The sequence below is a fragment of the Toxotes jaculatrix genome, chromosome 10 (assembly GCF_017976425.1).
Source record: "Toxotes jaculatrix isolate fToxJac2 chromosome 10, fToxJac2.pri, whole genome shotgun sequence".
NCBI classification, from domain to species: domain Eukaryota; kingdom Metazoa; phylum Chordata; class Actinopteri; family Toxotidae; genus Toxotes; species Toxotes jaculatrix.
In genome coordinates this window covers 17,392,634-17,408,977 of record NC_054403.1, presented here as the reverse complement: position 1 = coordinate 17,408,977, position 16,344 = coordinate 17,392,634, and the positions used below count along the sequence as shown (strand labels likewise).

Genomic DNA, 16,344 nt, shown 5'->3' with positions numbered 1-16,344 from the left:
TGAGCAACTGTTTGTTCACGTTCACGATATCAGCTTTACAAAATCGTAATATGTCAGTGTTGTTTTTAGCTTGTTGCACTGCTTCTAAGTGGCCAAAAAAACACTGTTCATGTAGGTTTACGAACCAGCAGGATGTCAAAACAAAGATTTTCTTTCATGTGATGTTGAATTAAGTGTCCAGTAAATCTCATCAGCTTCATCTATCTGTGCCACCTTTCACTGTCATTACAGATTCAGTACTGAGCCTCAATATCATATAGTCTGCACAGAGAGTGAGTCTAGTATTTCTACAGAACAGTATCAAATGTAGCTGTTGCTTTGGAAGATTATACTCTGATGAGGAAGATCTAATACCTTATTTGTAATTTTAAAAAAAGACAAAAAAAAAAAGCGGAAAATCCAGCTCTTGGATCATATTTCATTAGCCTGATATTGGCCTCATAATTTCATCAGCATTCTGATTGCACAGCTAAGTCAACAGTCCTTATACAAAAAGACTAAAAGCTGCTTTTAAGATGAGATTAATCTGTCAGAAATAATTCTCTGAATTCAAATAAGGACCACACACTTAGGGTATAGACACATGCTGTGCTGAACACATCGGGACTAACATGTCTTTTAATGCACATGCTGCTCAAAACTGAACAGAAGCTCGGACGGCTGAGCTTCATGCAGGTATTGAAGATTTCCAACAGTCAAGTTTACTTTTAATGTCTCTGCAGGGCCCCTTTTAGGGTGAATGATTCGTGTAACAGATTCTAGGAAACTGCAAATATCACCATTCAGGCACAGTTTGTTCCCTGATTTGATTTTCTAAAAAATTTAGTTTGGCAAAATTACAATCTGTAAGGTGCCTGTTGTGTTTCTTTTTTCCACAAACCCTCCTCGGTTTATTGTGTTTCAGCTGTAGAGTTATATAAGCAGCGCTCCTCTCCTGCTGTCGGATGGGTGAATAAGAGAAGATCAAAAGGGAGGCGATAGAGAAAGAGTGTCTGCTGCCTTCTCCTCTTCTTTATTCTCACCACATTCTGCCAATGTGCAGTTCCCTCTGACTGCATGACTTGCCCTGGATTCGCTCTTTCTCTCTGCCTCTGTAGGACATTACACTTTAATCTCATGTTCTGTGCTGCTCTCTCCCTTTTTCTCTCTTGCCCCCCTTTTGGTCTCTTCGCGGCTCACTCTCTTCCCTTGTTCTCCATCCATCACTCCATCCATCGCTGTCTTTCTTCTTTAATCCCATGTTCTGTACTGCTTTGACCCCCAGAATCTCATTCTAATCTGCTGTCTCAATATGGCCCTGTATGGCTGCTAATCCTCTGCTTGTATATACATATGTGTGCTTGTGTGTAGATGTGTGTTTGCGTTTACATCCTGTGAGAGATGTTGGGCAGTTTTGCTGAGAAGAGTAGGATGACGCAACATTTTGTTTGTGTGTTCTTAGTGTAGCTGGTGTCCTGCACAGCATGGAGCATCAAAGCACATAGGCCCTTATGTATGTGTGAGTTGAGGTGGTGGGGAAAAGGAAGGGGTGCAGGCATTGTCATGTAAGAAGGACATGTCCATTGGGTGACAGTCTTGGCCCTTCTAACGAATGCAAACACACACACACACACACACACACACAAAGACCACACGCAATTATACACATGAAAAACACACACTACTGCTCACACAAGGGATGCAGGGAGGGAGCAGGGACGAGCGATGGGAGAGATGAGAGAAAACATGCAAGTGGGAATTCTGTCTCTTTACAAAGTATAATCTCTCACTTTAATCTCCCTCTGCCTGTAACTCTCTGAAGCCCGGCTTTTTAAACCTCAGACTTTTTTTATTTGTTCCATTTCACTGTTTAAAAGCTGGTCCAGCAGGTAGCTCCACAAATGAACGCACATCCATATACACGAGCACACACATGCACATTTTTCAAACGGAGTAAAAGCCTGTTAGATCTAACATGCCACCACCATGCGCTGTGTAACACAGTGACAGCCTCTCAGCCAAACCTGGATGTGGTCTTTTCCCTACGAATGCGCAGTCATCAACCCGAAACAGATCATACCTTTGTTATCCATTTTCCGCCTCTCTCCCGCTCGCTTCCCTCGAGGCACCCTTGTCAAATCATCCTCTCAAGTTAATGGGTATTTGTGCGGGTCCGTTACGTCCCGGTCAGCGAGCCTCTACGGCGGACCGAACGCGCCGCGGAGGGACGGGGAGGATGTACGGTCTGCCCGCACCGAAGCTCCGCGATGTGCACTAGTTATCTCCCACCCTGTTGTTTCACCCTGGGCTCCACTGTGGGTTAATGTGTTTGGAGCGAGCGAGCGAGAGAGAGAGAGAGAGAGAGAGAGAGAGAGAGAGAGAGAGAGAGAGAGAGAGAGAGAGAGTGCGTGTGAATGAGAGAGAGCGAGAGAGACTAACCTCCAATAAAGTCACGTTTTTTTTCTCTCCCACGTCTTTTTGCTCCCGGTTGCCGCTGTCAGTCAGCACCCCTCAGCCGACATCTAACCTGCGTCAACTTCGCTACTTCAACTCCAAAACGGCTTGTCATAACGTTAATACTACATACTCCTTTTTTTTTCTCCCCTCAAAGGGCTCCGCGTCTCTCCCCTACGCGCAAAACAACGGCAATAGGTGCGACTAATCTTTATTTCCACCTCGGTTTATTCCCCCAAGTCTTCAGGGCATCTCAGTCTGTTATAAATAAACCAACTGTGTTTAGTAGCGGCTTGACAGGTGTCGCCTCCAGCGCACGCTCTATCCTCCTCTTCCTCCTCGTCTTCGTCTCGCGCCGAGGCTGCGCGCGGGGCTGTTTTCCGTCTATGTATGTGTGTGTGTCTGTGTGTGTATGTGTGTGTGTGTGTCAGTGGTGGAAGTAATGAGATACATTTACTCTCGTTACTGCAATAAGCTCGAGTTTGTTTTTCTCAAGTTGCACTTTTTGGAGTATTTTTTAAATCAGTCATTTCACTCGCTCTTTCGACGTATTTCACGGCGCTTAATTTAAAGTCGACATCGTTTCAGAGTGAAAAAAAAAGAAAAACAGTCACATGATGAAGTTTTGATTAAGCGTGTGAGGACGCAAAAAAAAAAAAAAATGAAAAGAGCCAAAACAGCAGCAGCAGCTGCAGCAGAGAAGGAGCTGCTGCTAATTTAATGCACCACCCGGCGAACACGGCAAGTGTCCCAAATCAAACACACCTGCCATGCTGCGTGACCAACAGGTGCATGCTGGGCCTGCCTAAACGCTAGAAAGCCAGATACTGACGGTCTGTCCTTCTGCTGTGACTCCTACGTTCACTTCTGCTGTCATTGAGGTGCGCACCACCTTTCTGCTGTTTTGTGATCATCCTTGTTGTGGCTGCAGAGCTCGATTCAGCTCAGTGTTTGAGAACTTGGAGGATCGGAGTGAGGCCACAGAGGCTGAGACGGACTGGTTATATTTTGCACTGGGAACGAACGAACAAAGAGAGAAGTCGGATTTAGAGCTGTTTGTGGAGGACTTCACGGTGCACAAGACTCACAGAGAGACGTTCAGACAGATGTGCGCAACAACTGACTGATAGTCGCAACTTGCACAGAGGAGAGCATCAACAACTACTGCGTTGCCTAGCAACGCGTTAGGTCTGTTTCTCTCGGCTGCAGCCGCTGTGGAGTTTGTGTTGTTTATACATCTCCGCCTTTTCTGTTGCTTTACTCTGTTTTTGTTTCTACAAGAGGTGGGAGGCTTAATGGGACTACATAAAGGTCTATAAAAGTCTATGGACACCCGCCGTGGTGTCCAGGTGTTTCTGTTATTTAGTCCACCCTATTGATATCAGTGAAGGTAGGCTAAATTATTTGAACTTTAAAATACTTTTAGTAAAAAAACCTTGAACCTTATAACTGTTGTATTAAACTGTATTAGTTTTAGCCAAGTCTACCCAAAAACCTGCCAGCTCAGATTATATTTGTAATTCCCAGTTGTACTTGCAGGCTGTAAAGTGCCTGACTGGAATTTACTGGTTGCTTTAGTTGCTTTCTGACCTGGGAACAGCATATTTATTGAAATACCAATGCATAGCCTGTATGCTTGCATATGTTCCTGCTAGCCTAAAGATGCTTCATTAATAGTTTTATCATATATTATTATCACCATATAATATTTTTACTTCTGCCTTTTAAAAAAATAGCACAGTAATGTTTACTCAGAGCGCAATTTAACTGACTCACACTGTACTTTTATCTGACTACATTTTAAGAAATTTAACTTCTACTTGGATAAAATTTCTTTGAAGTAACAGTACTTTTACTCCTCCTGCTCTGTGTGTGTGTGTGTGTGTGTGTGTGTGTGTGTGTGTGTGTGTGTGTGTGTGTGTGTGTCTGTGTCTGTGTTGGAGGGGGGTACTCTTTACAGTGGTTCTCTGAGCTCCCTTACAAGGGTTCAACAGGTCACCACGGTCCAGCAATTACCAACAACTCACCGAGAATTAGACTGACAGGTGCACACACACTTGCACGCGCTCACACATATACACCACACATACACACACACAAAGCGCCATAGACTGTAGCTGGTGGAGCTCAGGGGCCGCCCACATGCAGCACGTTCTGAGAGCCTTTAGATGGAGAATGAGTGGATTTCAGTCCACGAGGGAAGGAAGGAGAAATTTTTCTCACACTTGGCAGTAATATAGAAAAGGAGCTTCGTACCATATGTCAGAGTCAGTTTGAGTTTTAATTAATACATACAGGCCAATGTAACTCGAATACTGTCACAGACATCAAACGGTGTCAGGAAGACTGGGACATTAAACACAAGGGTCCTCTACTTCTTCAGGACTGACAGTCTGCTCTCCGCTAATGACTGGGAGACAACACTGGTTATGTTGATACTGATGTGATTTAGTTCAGACTCTGTGACCAATGGTTTTTATTTGCCAAAGAGGAATACTTCACAATTAATTTGCATTTATTACATGTGGGCTATTCTCCCACAAAAGAGGAACCACAGTTTAGCCCTTTGGGTGCTGAGTACACAGCAGTATTAGATACTTTTTTGGCTGCAAGAACGTGGTCATGGCAGACGTGGGTACAAAAAGTGGGCACACCCCTATTCTGTCCGAACACACACACACACACACACACACACTGCTTTATGTGCATGGCTCATCAACACAGAGAGCATCTGTAGAGGGCCCGTCTGGGCCACTTGGGGCCCTGGGTCCGGGTGCAGCTGCACCACCAGCACCCTCTGGCGCTCTTCCAGAGATCGCTTCCCAGGATTTAATCTGATTTAGTTCAAGTGACTCCTACAGTCAGACTCACAGCCACAGTCAGAATGAGACGATATTACTGCAGACAGTAGAATCTAGAACTTGGCTGATAGCGAATTCTAGATTCCTGTTCTGGTATTTGAAAATTAAAAAAAAAAAAAAAAAGGTGAATGGGCAATATTCATGTTTTACATGAACATATAACATTTTTGATAAAGATCACCTAAAGTTGTTTGACATGGGGCCAAGATGTGTACTGAGAGGGAAATTATACAGTTAAAAAATAAGGTTGTTATTGTGTTCTGATGGATAAACTAAATGACCTCAAGCACACGGGATCTTTGACGTGTCTACACTACAATTTCTTGTTACTAATAAGCTGACGTAATGTAAATGTACACTGATATGATATAATGAGGTAATATTGGCTGACTTATCATTCAAGTTCCACGAGAAATTGCTCAAATAATACTGCTCTGTATGTAACCAGTTTCATATTGTAACACACAAATGAAGGTGGACACTAAAGCAAACATCTGAACAATACAGTATAATGCAATGCAATCCAATATAGCTATAATGCTATGCTACCTCTCATAGTCAGTTTTAATATTATGGAAGTGTTCAGTCATCTCTACAGTAATGCATGCTTCTGAGTTCATTGATTGCAGTGTTGTTGTTTTGCATATCATAATATCTTTTGCCCATCTTACAAAAACAGATAGTGTTGCTGCAAATTGTCTGTTGTTAAATGGAGAGAGGATCATTTTACAGTTTATCAGTTTGTTTTGGTTTTTCATTTTGTTTTACAGTTTCTTTAATGAAAAATGGCAGTCATATTCCTGCAGGAACTATTAGTGCATCTGCAGTAAATTACTGTAATTTATGGTCTAGTTGTCCCTCACGGTATCAGTTTAATAGCCCTGTGCAGGCCATTATTGTCTTAAGTAAAAGTAGGTTAAAGCATGTTAGCTGCACAATCCTTTTAAAATCCCTGGAAAAAAATAAACATTCATATAAATAGCAACTAAAAAGAAAATAGTCTAATGGTACCAATGAGAGTTTGAAAGAATAGGTTGTTATATGGGTGGATCCTCACGATTCAATATGATTTGGACTCACAGGCTCACAGCTCTTCAAATATTGGTCTGCTGTGATGTTGATGAGATTTCTCTTGATTTGATTGTGTCCTTATTTCCTACTCAGTTCTTCATATAAGAATGTTTCAACAAACAAAGTTGTTCAGAAACATAAATAATAATAATATTTCATTCATCTTTTGCTCTGAGTGTAAGTTTGTTTAGTAAAATAGTGTGGTTACATTGCACTGACCTGACCAAACACCACCTGGAAGTTCACCTCTAATTGCTAAACTAGTCAGACCAGAGAAGGCAATATAAAGCCTTTCTCTCTAAGCTGTCCTCATCCTCTGCACGCAGCTTCCTTCCCACCTTCCTCTGACATATTTGCATCTTGGTCATATTCTCCAGCAGCATCCTGTATATCCACGCTAATAACAGCAAACAACAAACTCAATCATTTTCTGAGAGCGTTTGCTGAAGATGTCAGCGTGTCATGACAGACACAGCCTTTAAACGTTGCTCTTGATGGTGTTAGTTTAGAAGGAGATCTAATCTGCTAAACATCTGGAAGATGTCTGTCTGAGCGAGCTAGTTTGTTACAGTATGTTTGTAGTGATGCAGCTTCAAGGTCTTTTTTTTTTTTGTCCCTTTATGTTTTTAAATACAAAATGAGCCAAATAAGCTTTAATACTGTCAGGCAACAGTCTGATATCACCTGCCATTGTGTTACATTGAGATGCTTACTGTATGCCAGTGCAGACATCATGTACTGCCATATTTAGTGAATTTAAACAGAATCTGAAACAGTTCAATCAGTTGTTCACCAGTGAGGGGGTTTTATGTATGACATGCATGCAATGTTGAATCTTTGAGACTCGTTCAACAAAGAAAGAAAATTGCTACTGTCACTGACTTACTTCCTTTTTTGTGTCTAGGATTATAGAGGGAAGATGGTTCAGTATTTAAAAAATAACTCCCACTGGGACGCACTGGGAGTCAAGCTAACAGACAGCCTAAAACAATTATCAAAACAAAGATGCAACAACTTACTAGACAGTCCTATGTAGAACAGAACAAAATGTTAGAAAATGTTAGGGAAAAAAAGCCCCCAGCAAGGTGAAAAAATATTTACAACCAACTTGAGTACAACTTTAAGAACTTGGGGAACAACTATTCATTAGATTAAAATGACTAATTAATCGTTTACTGTATAAAACATTAAAGATAATGACAAATGCCAATCACAAATCATCAGAGACCAAATTTATGTTGTTCAGTTGTTGGCATGGTCTCATCCACAGCTAAAAAGACAAAAACAAATCTGTAATCAACTGGAATCAATCTTGGATTGGGCAAATACACAATGCAATCTGCACAGAAAAAAATGCAGCTTTCACTGTGGTGCAATTTCTCTTCACTTGCTGTCAATCAGTTGTCCAAGGCTGTTTCTTTCAAATAATTATTGATAATGTTAAAATTGACTGATTTTGCTTTATACACTCTGACTGACTTGTTGTTTGGTGCCAAGTTGCTGTGTGCCTCTTGCAGCCAGTGTGCCCGCTGTTGTGAGTGTTTCTGAACTGTGAAGTTGTAGAGGAAGTACTTAAACTGTAGCCAGCTGTTGTAGTAACTGAATTCACAGGGTTTAATGCGGAAGACATAAAGTGAATATATCTACCCGTCATTTCACCACTGCATCACTGCTTATTTGCATAAAGATGAACCCTGGTCAACTTTCTCCCATTTCTAATTTGTTTGAGATATCTCTGCCTTTGTCACTCATTGTCATGATGAGTGACTGTCAGCTGCTTGGTGTCGTTTTGCTGCTGCAGGTGTGAAAGCATGGTAAGAAGCTATAGGCAATTAGCAATGTTTGGTTCAACACGTCACTTATAAATCTACTTTCACACCAAATTAGATCAAACAAATACAAGCTTTGCTGTAGGGTTTTTTTTGTCACACATCAAATGTAGATTTTTGGAAAGCAGCAGTACAAATTCTAATACGGTGATATGTCTGTGTTGCTGAAAGATGAAACAGTGTTTCTCTCTGTTCACTGCATGGTCTTTGTATGTCAAAATCACAACCTTGAGGTGGAACACAGCTCTTTTTTTTTTTTTTTATCAAGGTGTGAATAAGACTGCAGGAAGCTTGAAAACACATTCACAGTGAGCTACATTTGCTGAAGGGCCAAGGAAATCCAATAAAAACCCTGTAAACACAGATGCAAACAAAAGGAAGTGCAATTAAATGCATTTATCTTCAAAGAAACTAAAAGACTTGGTAAATTTTTACAATCATCATTTAATTATGCAGCACTATATTGGTCCAGCTGCACTGTTTGTTTTTTAGCACAGAGGGTGGGTCAGCCGATCGCTAATCCGAATGCTATGTCATTATATAATTAATCAATTATAGAATGATTTGTTACTAAAAGCAAAGGATCTATCTTGGTATTTTCTTTATTCTTGTAAGCTCACTTTCCTCTCTTGATCTTAATGCCTTCCTCTGCTGAAAAAGTGATGTTTTATTTCATCCTAGGGATCAGTTTAGCCGTAGTATAATCTTATTTAATCTCAGATCAAGGTGTCGAACCGTGTCTGTATTTATCCTGCGCATGTATCAGTAGATTTGCCCTTTTTTTTCCATAAGGACACCAGCAAATTGATTGGCATTCTCAAGTGGACCAACTAAATGATGGCTAGAAATTAAATGACTGAAAGAGGTATAATGGTGGTTAGGACAAGTGGGTAGAGGAGAGAGAGGGATGGAGAGGGGGAGCGGGAGAGGGAGGAATACACAAACAGGTTGCACTGGGGCCTGGGGAATAAGGGGGAGAGGGTGCGGAGAGCAGAGGGAAAGAAAAATAAGATGGAGGGCCACAAAGCAAAGACAGAAGACTGGTTTAACTCTGAGCTTCACCTAAAGGATATTTGTGCCTGTTTTCATCATCACCATGATCATAATCATCATTGCTCCTTACCTCTCACATAATCACACACACACACCAACACATAGGTGATTAAAACCTAATTTTTACTCTGAGTCAAACCGCAGTCTGTATTCTCTCTGTCACAGCCAACTTCTTGCTCCTCTTCCTCCTCTGTTTGGCCTGATTTTAAGCTTTTAACTCTTGTCCTTCAGTGATGCATCAATCTATCCAACCCTCCATCCTCCCCCCCCCCCCCCCCCCCCCCTCTCTCTCTCTCCCTTTCTTCCCCTCAGTGTGATTACTTACCTCCCAAGAAAGAAGTACACTCCATCTTGTTGTTTTATGTTCCCAGAAAATTTAGTCCTGCGTCTCCCTTCTCCACCCTCAACTCTCTTTCACTTCGTCTCTGTCTCACTCACTCACTCGCTCTCCATCACCCCTCCCTCCCTCGCCCCCCCCCCCCTCCAGAGCCCTTCCTCCGTCCCCCGACACCTAGCACTCTCTTCCTCCTCCTCCACTCCCTCCCTGTCAACTTGCCCTCCCTCTCTCTCGCTCTGTGTGTAGTTGTATAACTTATCACCCTCATCCCTTCCCCGCTCCGATAATTGGTGTGTCTCGGCAGCAGATGCTAGCACGCTTTATTTAGCTTTTCAGTATTAGCTATTCCAATTAGTCATCTAATACCAATAAGAGAAAGAAACTGTTAGCCTCTATGTATTCAGCGCCATGGGAGAAGAGTTACGTGTGTTTGTTTTTGCCCATGCAGCAACTGTGGCCAGCGCGTGTGCGCTCCTCAAACACTCTGACACGCACGCACACGCAGTTACACTCAATCCACACTCGACCGTGTAGAGGGTACATGTGGGTTTTAACAGATGGTGAAACACTTTCCCTCGAGTATCGACATTACTCTCTCTCCCTCTCTCCCTCTCTCTAATTAACTAGGTTTCAGTAACAAACCTTTGGGCTTTGCCGTCGCCATGGTTACGCAAACACCGAAAAGCCACTGTCTGCATTTGTATGTGTGTGTGTGTGTGTGTGTGTGTGTGTATATATATATATATGTGTAGCTGCTGACAAGTGTAGTGTAGGTGTGTGCACGTCTTAGTGTTCACACTCCTCTGTGCGTGTGTGTGTGTGCGTGCACTTGTATGTTTCCATGTATGCGAGCATGTGTGTGTCTGCGTGTGTCCACATCTCTGCAACTGCGTGATTGTGCATACACATGAGTATTTTCGTTGCTTTGATGCTTTTGTTTCCCCACAGGGGCTCCCAGTCAGTTTTTTTTCTCTCTAGCACCTATGTATCTACACAGAGAACAGCAGTATTACACGGGATCATTGATAATTTATCATAGGTCTATTGTGCCTTACATAAGACAATCTTAATAATTATATAATCCCATGAATAAAGATTACACGCAAGGTGAATATAAAATGGGGAGATAAAATAAAAATGAACTCTGCACTTGTAACATGGTTAAACCTGAATTTGAACCTAGCGCTCCTTGTCTGAAAGGCAAAATAGAAAATAGGTTGTGGGATTATAGCTTTGGAACTGCCTGTGCAGCCAACAAGGGAAGTGATTATGAACTCAGTAAACATCTACTGTGTTTTCAGAAAATGTATACTGTAACACTTCAAGAATTTAAGCAGTCTACACTACGCTGATGTGTGATACATTTTTTTTTAGATGGCAGTGAAACATAGAGCAGGGAGACAAGCAGTGTTAAGAGTGTTCTGGAACAAACTACACATGCTGTCTGACCACATCTAAAGGTGGAAGTGTGGTGAAAATCAGATTGTCAAAGTTTCCTCCTGACTGCTTCCCTGATCTCTGTCCAAGAATTATGTGTCTTCTGCATGTCTTTGTCTTGATCCATTAGACTGAACAAGTAGGGATACTGGTGCTCACTCTCAGTCTTGTCTTGAAGGTATTCATGGTGTTTCCTAAGGTTATAAACATGATGAGGGTGTTGGACACAGCTGCCTCAGGCCAATGTTGGAAAGGCGTGGGAAAAGAGGGTTTCAGATGCTGTTAGGCTGTGTTGAGACCAACATTAGTCCTATGTGGGGGAAAAAAAACAGCAAAACATTCCATTTATTCATCTGAAAGAGATGCGTAGGGATCCGGCAAAACATTTGAACCTGGCTTATTTTTCAGCTTCATCCAAAAAGGTGCTGCGTTGGCTTATCGAATGCATCTATGCCCACATTCCTGGTAGATTACTTTGTAAAGTGAGCTGTATTTCTACTGTTTTACACCTTCATTGCTGCAATGAAAGAGAAAATTATTGCCACCATAATAACTTTCCAGAGCAGTAAAACCCTTTCTCATAATACTTTAAACCACAGTGCATGAGTTTTGGCACTGATTCGCCATCAGACCCATTGATCTTTTATACTAACTGGACTTCCTGGATCATATTTCACTGTCTCACCGATACCTGAAGCACCACAGCCTCACCAACACACTGTCTTGATTTTTTAAATTATTAATTTAATGAGTTGTTTTTGGTTAGATGATCCAACACACATTTTGTTTTAAGCGTTCAGGCCGTTACAGGATCACATGACACGGGCCGTCCTGGAGGTTACTGTTATTCATACTGATATTTCTTTTATTTGTTTCAATAGATAAATGAGTGTGGAAATCTTCAAATTACAAAAATCCATGCAATGCCGCGAACAGTGTACCCTTCAATTCTGGGGCCATTTTGCTAGCATTTGGAAGTATATTTTTCTTATTTATGATGATAGCTGTCCAAACACAGACAGTCTCAGCTCTCACAGAGACATTTCCAGCCGCTACAATGGAGTGTGATTGCAGAAAAAAAAAAAAATCAGCAATCTAAAAACATCAGTTACCGCCAGATTTTCGGTGTCAGTCCATCAGAAAGAAAGAGAGGAACCTCTTTTTACACACCATTTTGCAGCAGGCGTTCATCAGTTTTAATGGGGGGAAACCCATTGCAGAGGAGCTGGAGATACAGATTTATACACTGATGGCAGCCTTGGTAATCCAGAAGGTGATGCAGCTATAAAACATGTTGTTTTCTGAGTAGCATTTTCTTTTCCTCCGCTGGAGAAATTTCACTGTCACTGTGAGTGTGTTCTCTGGGTTTTATTGCGATAACATTATGGGAAAATCAACTGACATATGTAGACAAGGCAGGTAGTAGGAAAGTGAGTGGGAAAAAAAAACATTTCAACACTACATCAGAAGATAAGTCCTGAAATGCATTTAACATCATAAACTGATACATAACAGTAAAAGCATTCAGGGCCATATTTTTCATTTGAAGTGCAGCAAAGGATAAAGCCTTAGTGTTTTTTTTTTTTTTTCACTGATAACCTGGGCGGGATTTATCCACCGGGTGTAGGTAGTTAAGCTGTGACAACCTGTTAGTCTGGTCTCTGAGTGTGAGGCTGGTCTCCTATGATGTCCGTCAAAATGTACCATTGCAAAGTTAAAACCAGTCTTACTTTGTTATAAAAACTAAAAAATAGTTACTTGGTTGGATGGTGTCTCTTAGCAACCAGTTAGTTTGAAATTAGCTAATGCTCAGACTTTTGCACACAAATGTAGTGATGGGTTTATGAATAGCCTGGACAACCCTGTCCTGGTCTCTCAGGCAGGCTCACCAGTTCACAAGTGTGGTTTGGGTGCAGGATCTTTCTTTAAGTAGAAAACCTTTCACCAGTAAGGAGTTCAGATGTACTTCACATGGCCTAGGGCATGTTAGTCAGCATGGACGAGTATTAACAAGACCCAGTATGTGATATTACTCTTATGTACAGCCTGCAGTTAATCATTGGAGGATAAATGGGAGACTTACTGTAATGGAGACATTTTATTTGTCTGCGCTTTTACACCCGAATGAGTTTTATTTCAGTTCATCATAAGATCTATCAGCTCTCAAACAAGCTGTGCACCTGAAATAGTCTCACACTGTCACATTAAATAACTTCCTTTTTTTTTCCAGTTCACGCTGGATGGAGCTGCACATTTTCAAATTAGAGAGTGGAGATATTCACTTTGGGAGATGGTAGTGAAACTGTGATTCACATATACAGAGAAGTATAGTGTGTTTAAAGGGTGGAATTAAGTGAGATTTACCATTAATGAGGCAATGAGGGATGGTGAAGATACTGAAGAGTGGAGGAATCTTAAGAGAGAAAGACAGCTGTGGGATTTAGACTCACTGCCTCCCTCTCTAAAACCAACTTGCCTGATACACTATCTGAGTGCGTACCCAATTGGCACAATGCCTGCTGGCAAAGAGTAACTAAAATGAGAGACGTCCCCTGTGTGTTCTGACGTAACTTGGTAACTCTCCCTTGCAAAGAGATTATGTGCTTATCAGATTTTCCTAACATGGTCCCAGCAACCAAAATTTGATCCATGAGCAGAGAAACAATAGAAAAACATGATTTTTATGAGTTTGTGGTCAGGTTTCAGTTTTCTGAACGCGCTGCAGATGTCCCCGGGCTAGCGCTGCTGACTCCACACGTTTATGGATATGTGGGTGAGAAAAACTCTTGGATATCGCATATGTCAGCCGCAGCCAGCCTTATCATCCTGCCAGCAATTTACAGTCTTTAAACATGTGCGGTGACTTGATTCAAACTGGGAAGGTAATGATTTGGGGCACACTGGTCAGTCAGGCTGCTAGCATTAATTCACTGCTTTCTTTGGTGGGAAAAAGAGCTCATTATATTGTTATTTTATTTAAGCTACAGTCGCCCACTTGTTATCCAGGTAGAAAATTGCTGTATGATTGACTTTTTTCATAACTGAAAGACAAATTGAACCATATTGCCTTGTCGGTTTCTTATCACAGACTTGTTTATTTTCCTTTGGACTGTAGCCTCAGCATGAGTTTATTCATTAGTCTTGCCGGCAGTGAAGCTACTTGTTCTTATTGTGCAGTGCTTCTCAGCTCTCATTGATGGGGCTCAGAGCCTGCTGGTTCCCATTCTGTCCATCTATCCATCAGGGACTGAGTTACACCTGCAATGCCAGGTGAATGCAATTAACTCGCTGGTTGGCAAAACCAGCAGTACTGTGAGCCCTGAGGACTTGGATTGAGAACCATTCTTGTTGAGAAATGCTGACAGCAATAACAAATTATGTTCTGAAGGACAAATGTGGAGCATGTTTATCCCCCCAGTAAGTAAATATAAGCAAAAGCCTCAAGTTATTTTCTTATACACACAAAAGTTCACCCAATTAGATATAAAACACAATTAAGTCTTGGGAGAGTTTGACCAGCACACATACACAAAACACAAATGAAGGAATGTGCTTTTAATAAATGTAGTGATGAAGTATTGTAATGTTTTTTAACACTGTGGGGAAAGGTCATCCATGACCACAAAACAGAGGAATTCATGGTCTCTGTTGCAAACAAGCAATCAGAACTACCAAAGTGAATTCAGCAGTGGTTAGTGCTGCATTTTGTATTATTTAGGCTGCAGCTAATTATTTTCATTGTCAAGTAATCTGTTGATTAATGATTCTTTTTAAAAAATCTTCAAAAATGTTCATTATAATTAACATCTTCAAATGTCTTGTTTTGTCTGACCAACAGTCCAAAACCTAAATACAATAAATTTACTATGAGACAAAACAGAAAAGCAGAAAATCTGGAGCCAGGGGATGTTTGGTATTTTTGCTTGAAAAATTAGAAAATGAATAATTGATTATCAAAATTGTTGCCAATTAATTCTCTGATGGTTGGCTGATCAGTTAATCAGCTAATTGGGTTTTACACTGACTGAGTGAAAAAGGGATTTTTCTGTTGCAAACCAGTAATTAAAACTACTAATGTAACCTTGACTTCATCAGTGGTTAGTGTTACATTTTGTGTTAGTTGTAATTAGGGCTGCAACTAACAGTTATTTTTATAACTGATTAATCTGTTGAGGATTTATTCAATTCATTAGTGAAAAATGTCATGTTCTGAGCTCAGTGTCTTGTTTGTCCAAAAACCCAGAGCTATTCAGTGAATGTAAAGCAGTATCAGAGATGCTGGGACCTGAGATTATCATATAGCCATATACAGTATATGGCCATTTTTGCTTTCCTAAATGATTAATTTTCTGCACCTCCACCAGTTGATTCCTTGTTTAATTATTTCAGCTGTAGTTGTAATGCTTTCAGACGTTATTTTCATGAATATTTCTCCTTTCTTGTTTTTCTTTCAGCCAACAAGACTCTGCTCGGTGGAGGTGGAGGTAAGTCACAACCTGTCTGATCCATTGGTTGTGTGTGCTTGTGCTTGCCAAGATGCTTGTAGACCTCAGCTGTTATTAATAACACAGCTTTGTGGTGCAAATAGTCCTCTCTGGGCACAAAATAATTGGAAATGTCGTATTTCTTTTAATCAGATGATGCAGTGCAATGTACCAGCCAGAAAGTGTGTGTATGTGTGAGTGTTTTATGTTCCATGTGTGGTCGGTCTCTCTGTATTTTCTTTGTTTGGTAGCAGGTAGCTCTTTGTTGTGGCAGGTGTTCAAGGTGCGTTTGCATGCTGCGCGGTGTGTCTGTGTGCCCATGTTCTCTGTGTGTTTGTGTGTGCGTGCAGGTGCGAAGTCGATAGTTCATAATTTATGGGTGTCGAGCTCTGTGGATATAAACAGTCATTTTTCAGTGTATTGTTGACTCAGTGCTTTGCTTGCGTGCGTGCGATGTTGGACGTCCACGGTTAATCGATACTTGTAATAAATCTGTACTACTAATGCCGCAGCCACATTTTCTCAAACATGCACACACACACACACTCTAAGCCAACCTCTGTGTGTGTACTTGTTAATGGTTGCAAATCTGGGTGCTGGTGCTTTTGCCTGCGGATGTTTTCTTTTCCTTCATTTGGGCAAACAGCTTTAGCCTTTCAGACCATCTCACTTGCACTGCCATTTTTAACCTTCCACTTTGTATGCCTGTGTGTATGTGTGTGTATGTGTGTGTGCATGCATGCGTTTTTACTTTCCAGTCTCCATGGTGATGTATCTAGCGGCACACCTGTATGTGTGTAGGTAAATGTGCTTGTGCCTTCACATGTCAATTCATAGCA

The 16,344-nt window shown here is 41.3% G+C and overlaps 1 protein-coding gene across 3 annotated transcripts in view; it reads left to right on the top strand.

Moving 5' to 3' along the window:
• The window catches only part of macrod1 (mono-ADP ribosylhydrolase 1), a 101,970-nt gene that overhangs the window by 45,542 nt on the left and 40,084 nt on the right, over positions 1 to 16,344 (top strand). For all 3 annotated transcript variants that reach the window (XM_041048243.1, XM_041048245.1, XM_041048244.1), the window contains exon 4: positions 15,476 to 15,505. In XM_041048243.1, coding sequence (XP_040904177.1) covers positions 15,476 to 15,505 — 30 coding nt within the window. The remainder of the gene's footprint in view (positions 1 to 15,475; positions 15,506 to 16,344) is intronic.